General features: G+C 36.5%; 4 protein-coding genes across 7 annotated transcripts in view; 2 read left to right on the forward strand and 2 right to left on the reverse strand.

Moving 5' to 3' along the window:
* LOC107737572 (protein RCC2 homolog) overlaps nucleotides 1-6,930 on the forward strand; it is an 8,168-nt gene extending 1,238 nt beyond the window's left edge. Inside the window, exons 1-13 of one of the 4 annotated variants that reach the window (XM_016549106.1) lie at nucleotides 7-196; nucleotides 811-1,025; nucleotides 1,538-1,631; nucleotides 3,043-3,186; nucleotides 3,793-3,924; nucleotides 4,056-4,144; nucleotides 4,247-4,361; nucleotides 4,451-4,617; nucleotides 4,703-4,883; nucleotides 4,971-5,076; nucleotides 5,170-5,242; nucleotides 5,422-5,499; nucleotides 5,599-6,930. In XM_016549106.1, coding sequence (XP_016404592.1) covers nucleotides 822-1,025; nucleotides 1,538-1,631; nucleotides 3,043-3,186; nucleotides 3,793-3,924; nucleotides 4,056-4,144; nucleotides 4,247-4,361; nucleotides 4,451-4,617; nucleotides 4,703-4,883; nucleotides 4,971-5,076; nucleotides 5,170-5,242; nucleotides 5,422-5,499; nucleotides 5,599-5,703 — 1,488 coding nt within the window. In that variant the 5' untranslated portion in view covers nucleotides 7-196; nucleotides 811-821 and the 3' untranslated portion in view covers nucleotides 5,704-6,930. The other 3 variants (XM_016549108.1, XM_016549109.1, XM_016549107.1) reach the window with 3 other exon arrangements.
* Nucleotides 6,931-7,440: 510 nt separating this feature from the next.
* On the reverse strand, nucleotides 7,441-8,454 carry LOC107737574 (60S ribosomal protein L22-like). The gene is made up of 4 exons (XM_016549111.1): nucleotides 8,373-8,454; nucleotides 7,959-8,069; nucleotides 7,724-7,848; nucleotides 7,441-7,626 (listed from the first exon to the last, which is right to left on the reverse strand). The coding sequence occupies exons 1-4, from the start codon at nucleotides 8,382-8,384 to the stop codon at nucleotides 7,482-7,484; spliced, it is 393 nt and encodes a 130-aa protein (XP_016404597.1). The 5' UTR covers nucleotides 8,385-8,454; the 3' UTR covers nucleotides 7,441-7,481.
* Nucleotides 8,455-9,008: 554 nt separating this feature from the next.
* LOC107737674 (RING finger protein 207-like) lies at nucleotides 9,009-16,370 on the forward strand. The gene is made up of 17 exons (XM_016549264.1): nucleotides 9,009-9,116; nucleotides 9,452-9,642; nucleotides 11,130-11,262; nucleotides 12,741-12,885; nucleotides 12,969-13,050; nucleotides 13,138-13,213; nucleotides 13,322-13,447; nucleotides 13,605-13,651; nucleotides 14,232-14,304; nucleotides 14,395-14,463; nucleotides 14,576-14,644; nucleotides 14,718-14,839; nucleotides 14,927-15,104; nucleotides 15,312-15,497; nucleotides 15,580-15,631; nucleotides 15,717-15,849; nucleotides 16,226-16,370. Exons 2-17 carry the CDS (start codon nucleotides 9,452-9,454, stop codon nucleotides 16,368-16,370), a joined length of 1,827 nt encoding a protein of 608 aa, XP_016404750.1. The 5' UTR covers nucleotides 9,009-9,116.
* Nucleotides 16,371-17,224: 854 nt separating this feature from the next.
* On the reverse strand, nucleotides 17,225-20,554 carry LOC107737573 (protein-S-isoprenylcysteine O-methyltransferase-like). Its single transcript, XM_016549110.1, has 4 exons — nucleotides 20,483-20,554; nucleotides 20,154-20,323; nucleotides 18,823-19,040; nucleotides 17,225-18,014 (listed from the first exon to the last, which is right to left on the reverse strand). Exons 2-4 carry the CDS (start codon nucleotides 20,317-20,319, stop codon nucleotides 17,832-17,834), a joined length of 567 nt encoding a protein of 188 aa, XP_016404596.1. The 5' UTR covers nucleotides 20,320-20,323; nucleotides 20,483-20,554; the 3' UTR covers nucleotides 17,225-17,831.
* Nucleotides 20,555-20,743: the final 189 nt, after the last annotated feature.

Consider the following 20,743-nt stretch of genomic DNA (forward strand, 5'->3'; position numbering starts at 1 on the left):
TTCCGAATCAATCAAAAAAAAAAAAACGAGGAAGACGGACAGACATAAGTAGAGCATCTGAATCAGGAAATCTACTTATATAATAATCGCGTCTTCCAGCTCAAGAGACCAAGCCACAACCACTTAACTCAACGCGGCTATATTCCGTGAACTTAGATATTTGTATTTAAAGTAAATAGGGGAAAGTTTTACTCAGGTGAGTTATGATATTCTCGATGTTTATGATTGCGGCTTCGGTTGCAAATGCAGTGTAGCATGCTAACACGGCTACGTCTGCATCATACACATCTGTAAACGTTATGTCTTTCAAACACACTTTCCGTGGGGCATAAGTTGATGATTTGGACCGTTTTTACGGGACAGGGTAGATATAACACGTGGGCAAGGGAGTAGTTTAGTTACTAGTCTGGTTGAAGCAGAGCGGTGCTTGTTGGCTAACCGGCGGCTGCGTTATAAAACATAACAAAGAAACAAATGGAGACTGAGTGAGACAGACGCGTTGCTGCTGATTCTTTTGTTACAGCGCTGCTAGTGTGTTAGCATAACACGAGACCTCTGCTTTCATAACGCTTTATATTTAGATATAGGAAAAGAAATAAGACATTTGCATTCCTAATAAGCAGACCATGTGTGTGTTTTCTTAAGGATTCTTTTGCTGTGAGATAATTGGGAATTTGAACCAACAAGGGATATGAATCACATTGACTTTGTGTCTTCATTCCCATGTTTCGACTCGTTTGATTCTTCTTTCTGTCAAATTGTAGTCGGAACGGTAAACTGTTCGTTTGTTACTTTTTGTTTTTATTGTAGGATTTTTAACTATGCCACGCAAGAAGGTGACAGATGTGTCTGGGAACGGTGGACCTAAGAGAAAAAGAGGAGGTGGAAAGAAAAAGGACAGGGAGTTTAGCAGTGACGATGAGTTTGATGACTTTGAACAGGAAAACGCAAAGAAACCTGGGAAACCTGCAGCTAAAGCCGGCCTGCAGCCGGTCACTGTGGCTGATGATGTGAAGGAGAAGATTGTAAGGACATATATTGGCTCTTATTGCTTCTTTCCGTCTATGTACTGTATATACGTATACAGTCACATGCACACACCTATTATTTATATTTATACACCAGCATGTGATAAAGTGCAGGGGTCTCAAACTTTCTCATGGCAAGGAGCCCAAAATATGACAAAATATCTAGTGAGGGACCCCATGACAATATAAAAGCGGCTGTATATTAAATATGTATGGAGACTTCTTTAAACCTTTTTGAAAATGTAAAAGTTTTTTGAGATTATTTACTTGGCATTAAAATAACACTATTTTGCTCACTATTACTGGTGTATGAACGCAGATGTAGAAACCTTTTTAAAATATGTATTAAGCTAAAACATTGATTTTGATAGCTATGAAAATTTTTTTTTTTTTGTAATTTATTTGTTTTTTACATGGACCACCAAGTACCCCCTAGGGGTCTCTGGAGCTCAGTTTGAAAAATTTATTAATGGATTGTTGATGGATTTCTTGCTTTTTCTGTTGTGCAGAATCTCGAGGTTCCCAAAGTCAAAGGTCAGTTGCTTGTTTTTGGAGCCACCAACTGGGACCTGATTGGCAGAAAAGAAGTGCCAAAACAGCAAGGTATGATCACGCGTGAGCCAGAGAAATCTGGGTTACAGTATAGTTTTAAAGGCGTTAGAAGAGTAGTCTCGCCTGAGTGAGTCATCTGCGTTAATCTGTTAATGAGACATTGTGAAACCAGAATTTAATTTGCACTTTAGTTTGCACCTTGGATTTCTCTTGAAGATGTTGATAAGCACTGTTTCTAATCACTGTTTCTGCTGCCATAGGCAAGACAGACCTGACAGTGCAGTTATATGAAAGCAAATATAAAAACAAAGTGAAAATAAATATATCAGCTAGATAATGTATGATCCAACCAAAATATAGAAATTTTTTTTTGTGAACTTATATATATATATATATATACATACACTACTAGTGCTGGGTGGTATGACCAAAAATGTATATCACGGTATTTTTCAAAATTATACCGGTTTCACGGTACATGACGGTATTTTTTTTTTTCATGCATGACCGGGTGTTAACTATATTTTCTACTGATTGAGAGAGGAAATACTGCAGTATATTGACTTAGAGTACCCTATTTTACTGTCATGATGAGTGAATATTGTCAAAAAATACCACACTAAATAGTGACTAAACACGACCCCTTTTAATACATGTTAACCAGGAGTCACTCTCATTTATAATCGCGGCATCGTCTGATAAAATCAACATGCATCTACACTAAAGAGCGGCTATGCGGTTGTTTTGGCTATATTACTTTTTTATCTCATGCAGCGCACTGCCTGCGTCTGAGTAACAAACAAAAAAAAACAACAAACAAAAAAGTGCATGTGATATTAACAGACGAACTACGCTCATATTTATAATTCCAAACAATCAGTAAGCGACAGGTGCTAGGAAACGCTGTTTTGTACTCATTTATTGACGAGTCGGCTGCGGTGCAAATATGCAAATGCTAATCTTCCCACATCATGACGTAGACATGTGGGGGCGTGTTAAAACGAGCTGTTTTAGGTAGGAGTGGTTGACTCTTAACTTTTATAAAGAATATCTCTTTGGATTTGAGACTTTAGTCTTTGCAACTTTACAGATCTTTATGCACCAAGAGCTTGTAACACTCCAAAGAGAAAGGAAAAATTGAAATCGCATCATATGACCCCTTTAAAACAAAGAAATCTACTATTTTAAATACATGCTGACTGAATGTATAGCAGTGAATTTATTCTTCTATGTGAGATAAATAAGAGTTAAGTTGCAATAACTGATAACAATCATATTTTAATCTTCAGAGTAGGGACATTTTTGAGATACCACAATCTCACACTGAAAACATGAGACAAATCGGCCTGGTGCAAAAATCAACTTCACACTTAAAATAAGAAAGAAGTGTGTGGGTTGCAGTAATTTATGGAATTTTCATCTTTGATATACTTTTCATGCGTGTCTGTGTGTGTTTTTGCAGCTGCTTACAGGAACCTTGGGCAGAATCTGTGGGGCCCCCATCGCTATGGATGTATCAATGATGTCCAGGTTAGCTGTGTGGTGTCTGGACCCTGTGCTGCCCACAGTCTCATCATCACCACAGAGGGCAAACTCTGGAGCTGGGGTAAGTGTCCACACAAGAACAGTCTTTCCTGTTTTAAATTAGGATTTTAACCCGGTCCTCATAAATGCCACATCATGAGGAGTAACATAAAACGCTGGCAACCCATTGACACTAAAGACACAAAGATGTGTCAAGAAATGTACTTTTTAAAAATGTTTAACTTTTTTTTTAGACAACCGTTCAAAAAGTGTTTTTTTTTGTGTGTAATAAGTGTCTTATGCTCACCAAGGCTGGATTTATATGATCAAAAATACCATAATAATAATAATATTTTGGTATATTACAATTTAAAATATTTTTTATTCTAATATATTGTAATATATTCCGTTCAACATAAGTGCAATTTATTCCTGTGATAGCAAAGCTGAATTTTCTATCTATCTATCTATCTATCTGTGTGTTTGTGTATAAGTAATATAGTACGCCATTTTTGAGAAATTTTATGCATCCTTGCTGAATAACTATAAGAATAACAATAACAGTTCATTACTTAAAAAAAAAAATCTAAAGTCTTTCTGACCCCAACCGATTGACTGTATGTGTATATGAATGTGTGTGTGTATATATACTTTAAAGATATGAATTTCTGCCTCCGGTCCTTCTCAGGTCGTAATGAAAAAGGGCAGTTGGGTCATGGAGACACTAAACGATTGGAGGCTCCGAAGCTAGTTGAGGGCCTGGGGGAGGAAGTGATTGTAGCAGCTGCTTGTGGTAGAAACCACACCATGGCTTTAACAGGTAGGCAAACTTTTGCGAAATGCGGTATGTTTGTCATATAATTGCCGTAATTATAATTGCGTTGTTATAATAATAATAATAATAATAATAATATAACTGCAAATGTGGTGTTCTTATGCTTTGTCTCACAGAAAATGGTACTGTCTACTCCTTCGGAGAAAACAAACTGGGGCAGCTAGGTCAGGGCAATCAGACAGATGCTGTGCTCAGCCCAGCTACAGTAAGACTCTCTCTGGGTTTCACTTGCTTAATGGGGCTTTAATGTAACATGTTTATTGTATTTTTAATGTTCCACTAAACATCTGCATTGACTTGCCTACAGATCCAGTACAACGGGCAGCCGATAGTCAAAGTAGCCTGTGGTGCAGAGTTCAGTATGATTGTGGACTGCAAGGGGAACCTTTATTCTTTCGGTTGCCCGGAATACGGCCAACTAGGTAACACTAGTAAAATGGGGTTTAACTGGAATACAGTCACCAAACACACCTGTTTGGATTATTTACTCTTTTTGTTCTGTATCTAAAAGGGCATAACTCAGACGGAAAGTTCATCGCTCGTGCCCAGCGCATCGAGTTTGACTGTGAGCTGATCCCTAGACGGGTGGCCATTTTCATTGAGAAGACCAAGGATGGCCAAGTACTTCCTGTGCCCAATGTCGTGGCTCGGGATGTAGCATGTGGGGCCAATCATACAGTGAGTAGCAAGTTTGTGGATTGTGCTTCAAGTCAAATATGAATGAATTAACATTATATAAGATTATATTGTTGCGTCCACGCAGCTGGTGCTAGATTCCCAAAAGCGCGTGTTTTCATGGGGATTTGGGGGATATGGCCGATTAGGCCACGCCGAGCAGAAAGATGAGATGGTCCCACGGTTAGTCAAGCTCTTTGACTTCCCTGGCCGTGGAGCAACTCAAATATACTGTGGCTATCAGTGTTCCTTTGCTGTCAGTGAAACAGGTAAGTGTGTAATTCCTCCCTGGGGAAAAAAAACAGCCTATCATACCCATCATCTATTTGTGGTTAATGCTGCTTTTTATTTTTCAGGTGGTCTGTTTTTCTGGGGAGTGACAAATACGTCCCGTGAGTCCACCATGTACCCCAAAGCTGTGCAGGATCTGTGCGGATGGAAGATTCGCAGTCTGGCCTGTGGGTAAGTAAAAACAGAGTACTCTAAAAATGTGTTTTATAAAATATTTTGAATTTTTCAGAATGTTGATTAGGTGTTATCTATAACTCCTCTCAGGAAGAGCAGTATTATCATAGCAGCTGATGATAGCACTATTAGCTGGGGACCATCGCCCACATTTGGAGAGCTGGTATGTTTATCTGTGTTCTGTTAAAACCCGTTTAAGAATTAAGTCAATAACTACATAAAAGTTTGGGGTCAGTAAGATCTTTGTTTTTGATCAAATAAATTAAGCCTTGCTGAGCATAAAAGGCGTCCTTCAATAGTGTAAGATGGCAAGTTTCTCATATTTCAATTTTGCATTTTTAGGGGTATGGTGACAACAAACCCAAGTCATCCACCACTGCTCAAGAGGTCAAAACTCTGGATGGTGTGTACTCAGAACAGGTGAGTTCTGCTGTCAAAAGCGTGAATCATATCCTCCCAGAATTCTGTTCTATGTGATATAATCGTATGGCTATGCAACTAAATACTTTGTCATTTCAGGTGGTAATGGGCTATTCTCACTCCCTGGTTATTGCTCGGCAAGACACAGAGCAGGAGAAAGAAAAGCTCAAGAAGCTTCTTGAATACAACCCACGCACACTCTGATTGGACACCATTCACATTTTCTCCAGTGGCTTTTTTAAGGAATGCCTCTGCTCACTAGGTCACCTGGGTAATCACAACCTGGGTGAACAATTTCATAATCTGTTGGTTGGGATGGGATTTTATTTTTCCTGTATTTTTGGACATCATATTGCATTTTTGAAAGACAAGCCACATGTCGGATAAAAGTATGAGAGAAGTTGCATTAACTGATCTGTCTAGGCTCGGGCGTTTCAGAATGGTAATTGTGGCATCACATGCCCGTTTTATTTTCACAATAGAGCCAGCAACTACTCAGAGCACTCGGATTCCACTGGATGCATCCTCTTTACTTATACATTCCTAATGGAAGTATATCACAGATTGTTTTGTTGTTTATTTTTCCATAACAATGACTGTGAGATCCATGTCTGCTCTCTTCCAAAAACTGGTGCTAAATCATTCTAATGCAGACTATCAATGGGCTAATGGTTAACTAAAAGACAAACTCACTCCATTCTTGTGCCTTTTTAAGTGAGATGATTCAGGCTGAGGAAGTTCAGTTAGTCCTATGACAACTCAAGTGTTATGGGGCACTTCATCTTTTAAACATCACTTTCATTACTTCCAGCTCCATGTTATCATCACCATACATAAGAACATCATTTTCCTCAAGACCACGTAGCTAATAGATAAGCTTTTTTCCCTTCTCCGTCTTAAGATACAGACTCCTGTTAATCTGATCAGGGAAGTATTATCAACTCCTGCAATGCAAATGAGACATCAGCTGTGAGATTTCTATTAAATTCATTCTCCCTTTTATAGAAATGTAAATCCTTAATGTTTATGCCCTTGCTAGTATTGTTAACTACAGAAATGCTGTTCTCATGTGTTGATGTTAGCATGTTTTTGAAATAATGGAATTGATGTTGAGAAGAGTAGGATTGTCCCATCATCTGGGACCACAATGTCTTTACAGAGCATCATTTCATGCAATATGTTGAATACTGTGCCATTTCTTTGTGTTCACCTGGGCTTAAACTGTGATCACATTTATGTTTCATAATCTGTAAGTCCATGCAAGAATCCATCCAGTTTGTGATGTGTTTTATGTTCTATAATTTTAAATTGTGTACTTACATGAAATGTGTTCGTTTAGGCAATATATGTCCAGGAACTGGAATTCCAACTCCTATTATGAATTCTATTTTTTTTTTCTTAATATTAAATAAAGGTTCATGTAAGTTGGTATATGTTGATGCAGTTTTATTTTTACCCGTGCACATGCTTAGTTTTTATCCCTCAAGTTAGCAGAACAGTGTGCTGTTATCTTAGTTGCCATTAAGTAAAAATTCACCCTATTTTCCAAATGCCTGTTGCAGGTGTTGTGAACAATTCATCTGTGCATGTTTCATTTAAAATAAAAAAAATACTTTTTGATTAAACATTAAAAAATATCAGAACTGGACCTTTTAAAAAAAAATTTTTTTTTTTTAAACTGATTTTTTTCCCTCTCTGGTGAAGTATGATGACTCCAATTCCCACAGCTCAAAATTCAAACTGATGCATAAAACCAAATCCGTTTGAACTAAAAAATATTGTTTTCTAATAATCTGTTACACTCAGATGTACATCACAATATATAAAAAAAGATCTTATGCCACTTCATTATTGTGGTAGATTAATATAAATAAATAGGTGCGTGTTTAACATCGAAACGCCAATGATAAAGAACTATATCTGGATACATAAAATGTAGTCATATATGAATTTATTTAGAGAAGCAAAAAAAAATCAAGAATTTAATCCTCATCCTCCTCTTCTTCCTCATCCTGGTTGATCTGAAAGTAGCGAAGCTCGTAGCTTTCTTTCGTGTTGGCCACAACACGCAACCAGTCTCTGAGATTGTTCTTCTTTAAGTATTTCTTTGTAAGGTATTTCAGGTACCTGCAGAAAAGATGAGAACAGTGGAATAAAATGTAAAGTTGCAGTTAAAAATAAAATAATTGGCAAAAACAAAGTCAAGATGCATCAAAACACACACCTCTTGGAGAAGGGCACCTCAGAAGATACTGTGATTTTGCTCTTGCTTCTTTCAATGGTGACCACTCCACCTCCCAGGTTTCCTGCTTTACCGTTGACTTTGATGCGCTCCTGTAGGAACTGCTCCTGTATCCACACACGCAAATGACAAGTCATATACTCAGACAGCTAGCGATTATCTGACTTCTACAGTATAATAAACACAGTTTTGCATAATAAGGACTTGATCTAGTTACAAAGTTTGAAGCATCCATAATGCCATCTTCAACGGGATGCGTGCAGTCCAGCGTGAACTTCAGGACCTGCTTCTTCTTCTTCTTTCCACCTTTATAGCTCTGATGCTTCTTCTGCAATTAAATACAAGAAAATGTGTACTCTCAGTCTTGTGTCTATAACAGTCCTGTCATTATCATTAGAATAACAAAATCGTTAGTAGAAATGTTGCGCGCAAGATTGAATCAAGTTCTCTGTTAATTTAGCTGCACGGGGTTCATTCAATGATACATAACGATTGCTTTACGTACTGGATTATTACTAAACTTATTTTGTGAAAGCGATTGTATATTATGCAATCTCGAATGATGTGTATACATGATAATGAATGGAAACGTCTGTTATTTTATTAACTAGGTCCGTATGTTCAAACTTACAACAGGCGCCATAGCTAGAAATTTCGTCGAAAGGAAGAACCACGACTGCGCGAGCGTGACGTCACAGACTGTTTAATCTAGCGCTGAGGTAATCGATGTGTTCGATTTGTCTGTTGTTGGATATAATAATGGACGGTTAACCCAATAATAATAATAATAATAATAATGTACTCTGTGTACGATTTGACCATACAAATTCCCATGGAACACAAAAGGAGACGTTTGAATAATGTTAATATGACCAAAACTTGGACCCACAGAAGATAGTAATTTCTTGACGAATTTGGAATGATTAGGGGATGAGGAAATGATGACTGAAGTTTCATGTTCGAAAGATATCCTATTAAATGTGAACAAGCGTTTAAGTGTTGATCTTTTGTAGAAAATGACCCACAAACTTCTATTTTTACACGTATATATGAAAAGATCTAATGAACTAATGTTTTGAGTGACGCCATTATTCTGATATGACATGTTAGTTTGCATGTTAGTGTAAGCAAGATATACTGTGTGATTTATTTTTAGCTACCTGGGTTCTGCTTTTGACAGACAATGGCATCTGGTTTGTGTTGTATAATCAGGGTCTGAGTATTCTGGCCCCAACATATCACACCCCCTCATACAGCACATACATGAGTGTCAATTGATTGTTTGTTGTTGAAGTCATATCCTGCATCTAGGAACCCTCAGAGAACATTCACACAGCATTCACTCCATGCAGCAGAGGCACTCGGACAGGACAAGGTATTCAGATATTCATTATTTGTTAATTAAATATGTATATTTATTCTTTCTGTATCTTTTAGGTTGCATCTATTCAAGTGACCTTTATGTTGCTTCGGCGTGTATGGCCTCATTCAGAGGCTTGTTTCTGGTTTATAGCTTCAATAATGAGTAGCCTACTAACCTTGGATCTCAAAGAACTTTTTAAGTATATTTTCTGATTCAAGGAGAGCCCAAGGACACCAAGCATGCTTAGAATAATAGTTATGATAGATATACTGTATAAATGTACAATGTGTAAATGTGTTCACACATATACTATATCAGAGTATCTGAAGGTCTTATTATATTTTCAGATGTCTGGAGAGATCTTTTCCCCTCTGGATAATCTCTATGACCTGGACAGTGCCAACTGCCATCCTCTGGTGTGCCATTTGTGCCAAGAACAGTATGAGCATCCATGTTTACTGGACTGTTACCACACGTTCTGTGCCAGCTGCCTGCGTGGAAGGGCCGTGGACAGCCGACTGACTTGCCCTCTCTGTGGGTAAGATTTTACATTATTTAATCCTTGATCACCTTATTCTGACAATTCACACAAAAAATATTCATAAGTATGCATTATTATTAATGCATTAAGCATACGTATAAAAATTAACACGGCAATTGCAACTTTTTATATCACAATTTAGACTTTTCTCTTGCAATTGCAAGTTCTCAGAATTGTGATTAACTCAGAATTGTGAAATATAAACTCTTTGAAATATAAATTCTGAGTTTATATCTAACCGTTTTGACTTTTTTCTAGCAATTCTGTGAAAAAAAATCATAATTGTTATATATAAACTCAGAATTGTGAGAAAAAATTTCATAATTGTAAGATAAAAAGTTGCAATTACTTTATTCCATGGCGGAAATGGGCGTTCATACTTATGACATGTATGCATTTGAAAAATCTAACATTGTATTTATAGATCTAAATGGTCAAACGACATTGCCTGGTCAACTATATGGTGCCAGCGGCATTTGTAGGAGAGATTACCTTCAACAGCTGCACCATAAATCCTGCCTTTGTGTTGAACTTAATCGAAAGTCTCTGGGCACATTCTGCCAAGGCCACTGTGGTATCAAACAATAAACCTAACACTATCTGACACTTGACATTGGATACATGGGTCCTGGGCTGGCTACAGTTAGAGATGGCTGAAATGCCTGTGTGCTCACCCTTCTGCTTCCATATAGTAAGTCTAGCAGCAGCTTAATCGCACACTGTAGATCTTGCACCTATGGAAGAAATATATTAAAAAATGGGAAAAAGTTGGTGGTCTTTATAAAGCAGCATGTTAGAGTAAGTATGAATTTGTTTTTAGCTGGTTCAGTGTTAATTTGAAGGTTACTGCACATTTCTCAGTGTTTGTGTTGCATTATGAGTGCTGCAGCATGAGTGTTACATTATGGCATTGTGATTGCATGCATTATGTATTTGTCATTGTTATGCATTAGCAATGCAAAGTAGAGTATAGGACAATATATCATTGTTTAAATCACTTTTTGTCAAATACATTGTGAATGCTTCTCATGAAAGTGAATTCACAGGGAATCTTTGAACTATTAAGCTTACACTCTAAAAAATGCTGGGTTGTTTCAACCCAACTTTGGGTCAAATATGGACTAACCCAACTTTTGGGTTAAAATTTTAATGTAAAAAATTTAACCCAACGGTTGGGTTAGACCATATTTGACCCAAAGTTAGGTTGAAACAAGCCAGCATTTTTTAGAGTGTAGAAATATTAAAATAGTCTTTTTGCTGGGAATTACGCTTATTTGAGTCTCATGTTTGTGTTTATTTTTGACTCTGTGGGGGTTTGTCTATCAGTCTCTGTTATATCTCAGAATTCAAAAGAGAGCTATTTGTGTCGTTGTTGCTATGAGGGAGAGATAAACTCGTCAATGCCAGATGTATGACTAAGACATTATCAGGCAATGGGTCAAAAGTTCTGCACAGGCACACAAAACTGTCTGTTTCTTTTTTAGACATCAGTCTGTTGTGAAAGGAATAAATGCACTCCCCCCAGAGGATCGACTCCTGAAGTTCTTGGTGGACAGTTCAGCAGACAGTGAGGAAACCGTGCAGTGTGCTAACTGTGATTTGGAGTGCAAGAAACAGGTCTCATTATCACCATCACAACACTGAAACATGCACTTCATAAAGACTTTAACGGTTCCTTAAAGTCACAATGTAATGGAAATAGCGGAAGATTCTTTTGTCATATATTGTGATGTACCGAGTGAAACTAGTGAAATGTAGGGTGGGGATTTTATTCATGGGTTGATTGGATGGAGGCAGATCTGAATGTGAGCTGATATAGTAATAATATGATGAGTACTTTTACGGAATAAATATTTTGGGAAATATGCAATTTCATAAATTTAGTTCTTGCAAAAGTTGTTTACACAGAATTTTTAAAGGAATAGTTCACCCGAAAAGTTAAAATCGCTGACAGTTTACTCACCCTCAGGCCATCCAAGATGTAGACGAGTTTGTTTGTTATCGGAACAGTTTGGCTAAATTTAGCATTATGTCACTTGCTCACCAAGGGCTCCTTTGCAGTGAATGGGTGCCGTCAGAATGAGAGTCCAAACAAAAGTATCATAATAATCCATGCAACTCCAGATGATCAGTTTTGACTTTTAACTTTGAACTGTCACTTCTTGCTAAAGTTCCAGTCCATAATTAATTATTACGCTTCGTCCAGGTAAAAAGTCCATCCCCTGTTGTCCTCTCACATTAAAATCCACTAACATATTTGTTTAGAACTGTTTTGGACTGTTTTCGCTTCGGTGATTGATCTGTGCATATTTCTCTCCTGATTCAGACAAGTTAACTCTATCATTGGAGAAAGTAAAAATATTACAGAGGGGCTTACATTTTAGAAGCAACGGTTTGGAGTTAAAAACATAAATGATGAATTTGTTTATTACAAACATACAGATTTTTCACTTTACAAGACAAATTGATGGACTGGAGTCGTGCCAATTATTTGTGGATTATTGTGATGTTTTTATCAGCTGTTTGAACTCTCATTCTGACGGCACCCATTCACTGCAGCGGATCCATTGGTGAGCAAGTGATGTAATGCTACATTTCTCCAAATCTTTTCCGATTAATAAATAAATTCATACATCTTCAATACATCTTTGATGGCCTGAGGATGAGTACATTTCCAGCAAATTTTCTTGTTTGGATGAACTATTCCTTAAAGATCTTTTCTTCCATATTGTGATGTACGTAAGAGTGAAAAGGATTATACAACACATTGCCATATGAACAACCAGTCAGTAACTACTTATTTTAGGTATGTGTTTGATTCACTAAAAAGAACCATTAGAGTCAATCAAAGAGTCATTAGAATAATTTGTTCAGTTGTAAACAGCGGTTGCACGGTACCTTTCTGATTCACTAAAAAGAATTTGTTGAGAATCAGACTAAACTGGTCGAGCTGTAGATTCAGTAGCAGTGTCTGTGGCATGAAACTCTGTCACAGTGTTTAATTATGTTGCACTTCTGAATGTCATTATTTTTATTTTTTAAAAAGATTAGGTTTTGTCTGGTTATGCATTTTAATCTTCTGTCACAAACCCCAGGATGTGGATGCAATGTATTATTGCAACACTTGTTGCCAGCCACTGTGTCGAGACTGCAGGGAAACCACCCACAAAGCCAAGATGTTTTCCTGCCACGAGATTGTCTCCTTGGCAAAGCGCACCAAAGAAGCCCACAAAAAATGTGGTGTGTGTTTTGAAAACCACTTCTCAAGTTTCCCCAGCAAAATAACAAGTCTTGAGATTCATGCAGTTTCTGTCTGATTGCAGCCCTCCATGAGGAACTCTACATCATGTTTTCTACAGAGAAAAAGTCCATGCTCTGCATCAACTGCTTCAGAGACATGCAAGTGTGAGTTATAAACTTAACTCACAGAGCATGAAATTAGCATATCACTCATACGATTTCAAAATAATCTGGGTTTATCTAATTCCATAGGGAGAGCAGAGCACACTGCATTGATATTGAGACAGCATATATACAAGGCTGTGAAAAATTGGACCAAGCCGTCTTAGTGAGTTTCTCTCCCATCCTTTTCATCCAACAGTAATGTGTACTTTCATCTGTATCTGTATTGTGTGGAGCTGTGAAGCACCTATTGAAGTCATTTCCCTCTCCTCAGGCTGTTAAGGAGCTTCAGACGTCAGCGCGAGAAGCCATTATTCTTTTTAAAGCCATGATTGGAGAGGTCAGGGTCAACGTGGATGAAGAAGAGAGCGCCATCTGCACTCTGTTCAATAATATGCAGGTGTCATGCACAATTACATGACTAATCATTCTGGCTACTCTTATACGATTTGGATTTTTAAAAAATTGTTTCATCATTTGAAATGTTTTGAAAGGGTGAAGTTTATATGAAATGATTAATAATAAAATTGGTGATTCACATATATTTCTTTCCTCAGGAAAGACTAGCAGAAAGAAAAAAGATTCTACTCAAGGCAGCACGAAGGTAAATAAAATATATATTACTTAAAAATAGAAAAATAAGACATTGTACATTAAAATCTGTTACGTGACTTTAAAAGCACTAACTGTACCATGATGCTTTTTGTCAGACAAAAAATATAGTGGAGTGAAATATTAAATATTAATTATTAGAGATGCACAATATATTTGTGAAAATACCATATCAGTTATCAGCTGATATTATAGTTATTAGAGATGTCAGTATCTATATTGGAATATTTAAATATAATAATATTTTTAACATTTAAATATTAAAATTTTAATATCTGCCATTTATCAATTAATATCTGCGATTTATTAACCATAAGATAATTATTGGTGTTGGAATTTTAATTTCAGTGCATCACTATTATAGCATATATACAGTATATATATACAGTATATATATGTATGTGTGTGTATAATATTGTTGTTTGAGATATAATTGAGATATAGAAATATTTTAATACTGCATATTAATATAATAATAATACATGTAATCTAAGTCCACACACAAACTGAACCAAAGATCTTAAGGAACACTGATTGGAACACTAATCCTCTTTTGTGATTTTATTTTCTAGTCAGCATGAGGAGAAGGAGAGAGCCTTCAAAGAGCAGTTATCTCATCTTGCAACACTCCTGCCAACTCTTCAGGTAAGCGCATTTTCTTCATGTCTTCATGCATCTTAATATTTTCACATATTCTTCATGCTTCCAGACATGTTTCCATTGAATTCTCTCCAGGTTCATCTTGTCACATGTTCTGCCTTCCTAAGCTCAGCAAATAAGTTTGAGTTCTTAGACATGGGATATGTGAGTACAAACAAATAAAATATTTTTATTAAATATTTTTTAAATAAAATGATTTCAGCCAGGGCATGGTACCAACAATAAGAATTATAATTTATATTTTCACCTCACACAGCAATTAATGGAGAGACTAAAGAAGATTGTGAAACTACCACACAGGCTGAGACCAGTACAGAGCAGTAAGGTTAGTTTACTAAATTCAAGTATGTTAAATAAGTCAATGTATAAGTTATATCTGCTGTAATCTATCTCCACAGATAAACACAGAGTATCGCTCCGAGTTTGCTCGCTGCCTGGAGCCGCTCTTGCTGTTGGGGCAGCGGCGTTCAGTGTCCACTGCAGGGAGTGTGGCTTTAGGTCTGGGAAACGCCAGTGGATTGTGAGTCTGTTTATTCAAGCAAACTAAATATGCTTATTTAAAAAGTAACATTTAAACATATTAAATCTTTTGATTATCTTCCTGCAGGATGCAATCATCTCTGTCAGTGCAGTGTCACTCTCCAGCCATGAGCGACATGTCACTGTGCTCCTCGGTGGTGCGCAGGCCGACCTCACACCGTTACATAAGCACCAAGGTCCTGCTGGCGGAGGGTGGAGAGACGCCTTTTATGGAGCACTGCTGCAACTACGAGAACAGCTACAGGGTGAGAATTTCTTATGCATTCATGGTTCAGTCCATGATATTTTATTTTTAGCCATTTTCTGGGCTAATATTCTTACCAAGAGGAAATTACAGGAAAATAAAATGAATGGTATTATATTATGTCCAACCACTAAATGCGTATTTACATAGAAAAAAGTTAAGCAATACTGTTCTGCAACTGACAAATTCTCCATGTCTGTTTGACTAGACTTTACAGACAGAAATCCAGAAGCTCAAAGACCAGGTGCAGGAGATTCACAGAGACCTGACCAAGCACCACTCACTCACCAAACCCGACACCATGAATGAGATTTTGGAGAGGTCTGTTCAGGTGGACAGACAGATCTCAGCAGAGTACTCCTCAGTCGAGCTCATGCGTGCCATGTTCGAGGAGGTGAGATGCCAATACTTACCAATACTGACAGTAGGTGGAGGTAAAAAAAGAGATGTCATTGTGCAATTAATTTTGTTCTTAGATTTGGGAGGAGACGTTACAGAGGGTGGCAAATGAACAGGAGATATATGAAGGTAAGTATTTAAATGCTTAAGATTTATCTGTTCACTGCAGTTATATCTTAGTTACCATATTTAGTGATTTTTGTTGTTTTTTTAGCACAACTTCATGACCTGCTTCAGTTAAAACAGGAGAACTCCTATTTGACCACTATTTCCAGCCAAATAGGCCCCTACATTCGCTCCATAGCAAAAGTGAAAGAGCGTCTGGAGCCCAGGTACTGGAGCTTGATGTATCATTCACAACGCTTATAGAGTAACATAAATCATATATATACACAAAAGTTTGGTATCTGTTTTTGAAATAAGTCTCTTATGTTCACGATTAATTTGATCAAAAAAAATAAAATAGTAAATATTAATGCTATTAATAGTAAGAAGTAAAATAGTACTATTGTGAAATATTACTACAATTTAAAATAACTATTTTCCATTTCAATATATTTTAAATTGGAATTTATTCCTGAGATGGCAAAACTGAATTAACTGAATATATATATAACACAGCCCAGGTAAGTTACCAGCAATTTCTCAAAGTATATAATGTAGACATAGACACAGTTATTAATTATAAAGCATTAATGGCCATTCCATACTTCACCAATACAGTAATGAGCCGTCCTGTAACACTGAGGACAACTGGACTCTAAACAGCCTATCAGAAGAGACCAATCCCAAGAACAAAGATTACTACAGGCCAAACAAGCAGAAGAACACCACTGATACAGCCAATCGCAAAGAGATACCAATCTGAAACCGCTTTTGTGATTCTGTCAATTTAGATATGTTACCCCAAAAAATAAGCATGTATGTATGTAAATCTAATTTACGGAAGCTGGAAAGAGAGAAAAACTACTAGTTTACAGTGCTTGTATTTTAGAGAATCACAGTAATGTCAAATAAACATTATAATCAGTGTTTATTTTAAAGGTTTGTTACATTTTGCTGAAGATGTTAATCATGTAAGTGGTACAGTTATCATCCAAGAGGTACGGTGGTCCTCTCCCATTAGCTTTTTGCACAAGCGTAGTGCAATGCTTACATCATAAAAACCTATTTCATGTGTTCAAATGTCCATTACCTGTACGCATATATTATAGTGCTCGTCATTGGTTAAAAGTGTGCAAGAAATTCCTATTCTTTACCCAATGTCTATATAAGCTACATCATGCCAGGAGAAGAGTGGAGCCTTCCTCCCAGAAATGTAAAATCGGAAAGATTAAGACTTTGGATACAGCATAACCCCTCCAGCATTCGGCCTTCTGAATCCCACCTTCGTAGAAACCGATTTTCTTGTTGAATTATCATGCAAGTGTGAAGGAAAGTGACAAGACGAGGATATGATATTGAGTGAGTGAGTGTGGGAGTGAAGACAAAAAGACACTAATGCATTTGACAGGACATATGCATAACTGAAGGACTAGAAAGACCAATGGGGAACAAGTAATCAAAAGAGGAATTAAGCCTGTAATTTATCACGCGTTTATTTTTCTAACCATAATATTAAAATTGTCCAACAGCATTAACAAATCACAGATATTCAGAGATTGTCAGCAATTAGTTTTAAAATGTGTATGCCCGAGAATCAGCTCTGGCTGATCTTAAAAAAAGATCTTTCTGAGACACGATAAACTCATTTTTACACAAAACGGACAATGTCTAAATGGCCACTGCAGTAAATATCCAATTTAAAGCCTATCTGAACAAAATTCCTCAAGAGATTTAAAAATCTACTGAAAAACTCTGGACGTTCATAAGTAGTAACAAACCAATGTCTTGAATCTCATTTCTAAGGTTTCTAACCACAAAACCAGGGGATTTAAAAAAAACAAAAAAAAATAAAGAGCGTATGAAATTACATGGTGCAAAGACTGTAAATATGAGGATACGTGACATATGAGTAGGAGTAAGACAAAATGTAAGAACAGAAATGTGATGAAGTGTAGGAGACAAGACAGATGCTGATGAATGTGGTGTTTGTGTACTAGTATCTCTGGTGGTGTTGAGGGTGGAAGCTCCACCCTGCTCAGAGCAGACCGATGTGTCTCAGAGCAGATCAACGGGTCAGTTTTACTGTGCTGCCACCTCATGTATCTGTGCCGCCCTCAGGGGGCGCGACATGATGCCACCAGGCAACTAGCTCGCTCAGAGTGCCAGTCAGAGGTGTCCAGGTGTGCACTTTCAGGCTATTTCCTCCGTTCTATGCAGTACGGCTTTAGGAGTTAACCCTGATCCCTGAGATGAAGGGCAAGCCAGTGAAGACCACCTTCTTGTACTCAATGTAGTCCTCTCCAAAGAAATGGATGAGCGAGATCTCCTCTTCCTCAATACGCTCTCGAAAGAAGCGCCAGCTGGCGATCGTATATCCCAGTAGACATATTGGATTGCACAGCATTATCTGGAGAAAAAAATAGGTTTAAAACAAAACATTTAAGACAAAACATATCTTTTAGACTCTGCCAGTCAAAAGTTTGGAATAATTATGATTTTTGTGTCTTACGCTCACCAAGCCTGTATTTATTTGATAAAAAAAAGAGAAAACAGTAATGTTGAAAAATGTGAAATTTGAATTTTCATTGGTGTCACTTTTTGGAAACTGTAATACACATCATTCAAAAGTATGATTTAAAATTTTTATCAGGAGGGACACATTAAATTTATCAAACATAACAGTAAGGAAATGCAGTTCTTTTGAGCTTACTATTCATCAAGTTTTCCACAGAAAGATTTTTCAACATTGACAATAAGCACCACATCAGTCATACTCTAATATGACCAGACTGTCATATTAGAGTATGAATATCATGAATATCATGTGACACTGAAGACTGGATTAATGGCTGCTGAAAATTCAGCTTTGCCAGCATAGTAATAATAGTAATAATAAAATGTATTTAAATAAGAAATATTTTACAATATAACTGATTTTACTGTAATTTTTTATCAAATTAATACAGCCTTGGTGAACACAAGAGACTTCTTAAAAAAATATTTTGGTAGTGTGAATTTTAGGGACACAAAAAATAATAAAACAAAACGTAAATATATATTTAAAAGTAAAAGATAATAACAACAATAATTATTAGTAGTATTATTTGTATTACTATTATTATACTAAAAAAAAATTATTTGTGAAGTTGCTTTAGAAAAAGATGTACTGTGAAATACTATAAATATAAATTCCATTTAAATAATGGTTAAAGTACCTGAGTGCCAATGCTCCAGTAAAACCAGCCCACATAGGAAGGATGTCTGAAGAGAGCGTAAACTCCAGTGGTGACCAGCACGTGGCTCTGGGCCTTCTCATTCTGTACTATGTGGTTGAAGTTGGATCCTGCTGTCAACATGGCAGCTTTGCGCAAACTCTCCCCACAGAGAACCATCACCAGACCCACCAGACAGAGCCAGTTCATCTGCTTCATCTCTGTGGGGAAATAAAAACAAACAGTGAAATTCAATTAATTCTGGAAAGATTTCAATAATGAGAAAAAAATAGTTCATGAATAATAATAATAATAATAATTCTGTAAACTTTAGAATAATTTCACTTCAATCACTCTAAAAAAAAATAAAAAGTAGCTTTGGCAGTATGTTATATTACATTACTATGTATCAGGTTTAAAAAAGCAAAATCAAACTCTCTAAAAACGAAATAATAATAGATATAATGATTATAACACTAATTTGTGGCATTATAATAGATAACACATATTATAATAATATTAACATTTAATATATTTATTTAAAACCATACAAATTGTCAAAACGTATACACATTATTGTTTCCTTACCAAGAAACCGATTGTGCCAAGATGTTAATGTTACTAAAATATTACTATAATTACACAATGCATTTTAATGAAAGTATTTTTATCATGTATATTTTACAATTTACTAATAAAGCAATAAAACCAAAATGATGATTCACTCAAGATGTGGGAAAAGGTCCTGTTTTTAATCAGCAACCCATGTACACTTGATAAAATAAAGAATGAAGTATTAATCTACAGCTGTAATATGTGGAATTTAGATGGTGATGGTGGAGGTGAATACCACAAAACATAATGCCAGTGTCAAATCAGCAAAGCACAATATTTCTCCTATAATAACAACTGCATGGCTCTCAATGAGCATGATGAAAAGCATTATTGTAGCGTAGCACAAGCAGTTGTAGAGTAATTCAGACTCGAGCTGAAAGGAAGATTTAATGGTTTAATAATGTGAGATGGAGATCTCCCTTGTGTCCTTCTTTGTGTGTCCATTCCAAAGCTGCTCGTCTGATTGGAAGCTGGGGACCTGGCAGACGTTGCAGTTGCAACATTAAATAGATAGTCTTTGCATGCTCAAGTCAAGTTGATCTATAACTCAACACTCAACCACATGAACACAAAATACAAATTACTTATGTCTTCATGCATGAAATTTCAATGAATACATTTTTTTTTTTTTTTCACAATGACATGTCTCTCAATCTTAATATCACACATATACACAGAGTAGCTCTGGCTGCGAATCTCTGGCCTAGATTGTATCAAACCTGGAATAAGGAGCTTTTCCACAGTGAACTCTATCCAGGAGGAAATAGCTGCTACTGTGTACTCAACACTATGGTTGAGCAGGAAGGAGTCTAGAGACAGACTGCGTGGGTTGATGATGGCAGTAACCAGGTACTCAGAGTAGTGAAAAAATGACAGCGAACACATATACCTAGTGAAACAAAACAGTCAATACAGAGCGACGTTATTATTCCATAATTCATAAAAATTCAATCACTTCTAAGACTATTTCGAATTATCTTCAGTCCTTATGTTAAATGTGTAAATGCACCTCAAATAGACCTAACCCATTTCACAAAAGTTTAATTACCAGCCAAAATGTGTCCATGTTGTATCTGCAAAACTTAAAATGAGACCACATCCAAAGGCAAATCCAAGAAAGCAGGCTGCTCAATTTTCATTCATTTGAATCAACTGGCCTTGCAGGTATACATAATATGTTCTCCTGCAAATATCATCATCAGTATTATGCATTCCCAAAATATTGCTGTTTTACAAATTTCGTAAACAATTATATCTAAGAAAGCAATCATAGGATATACATGAACATTGGCAAGGATGAATATAAAAT

The sequence above is a fragment of the Sinocyclocheilus rhinocerous genome, unplaced genomic scaffold (assembly GCF_001515625.1).
Source record: "Sinocyclocheilus rhinocerous isolate Xijiao unplaced genomic scaffold, SAMN03320098_v1.1 scaffold72, whole genome shotgun sequence".
Taxonomy (NCBI): domain Eukaryota; kingdom Metazoa; phylum Chordata; class Actinopteri; order Cypriniformes; family Cyprinidae; genus Sinocyclocheilus; species Sinocyclocheilus rhinocerous.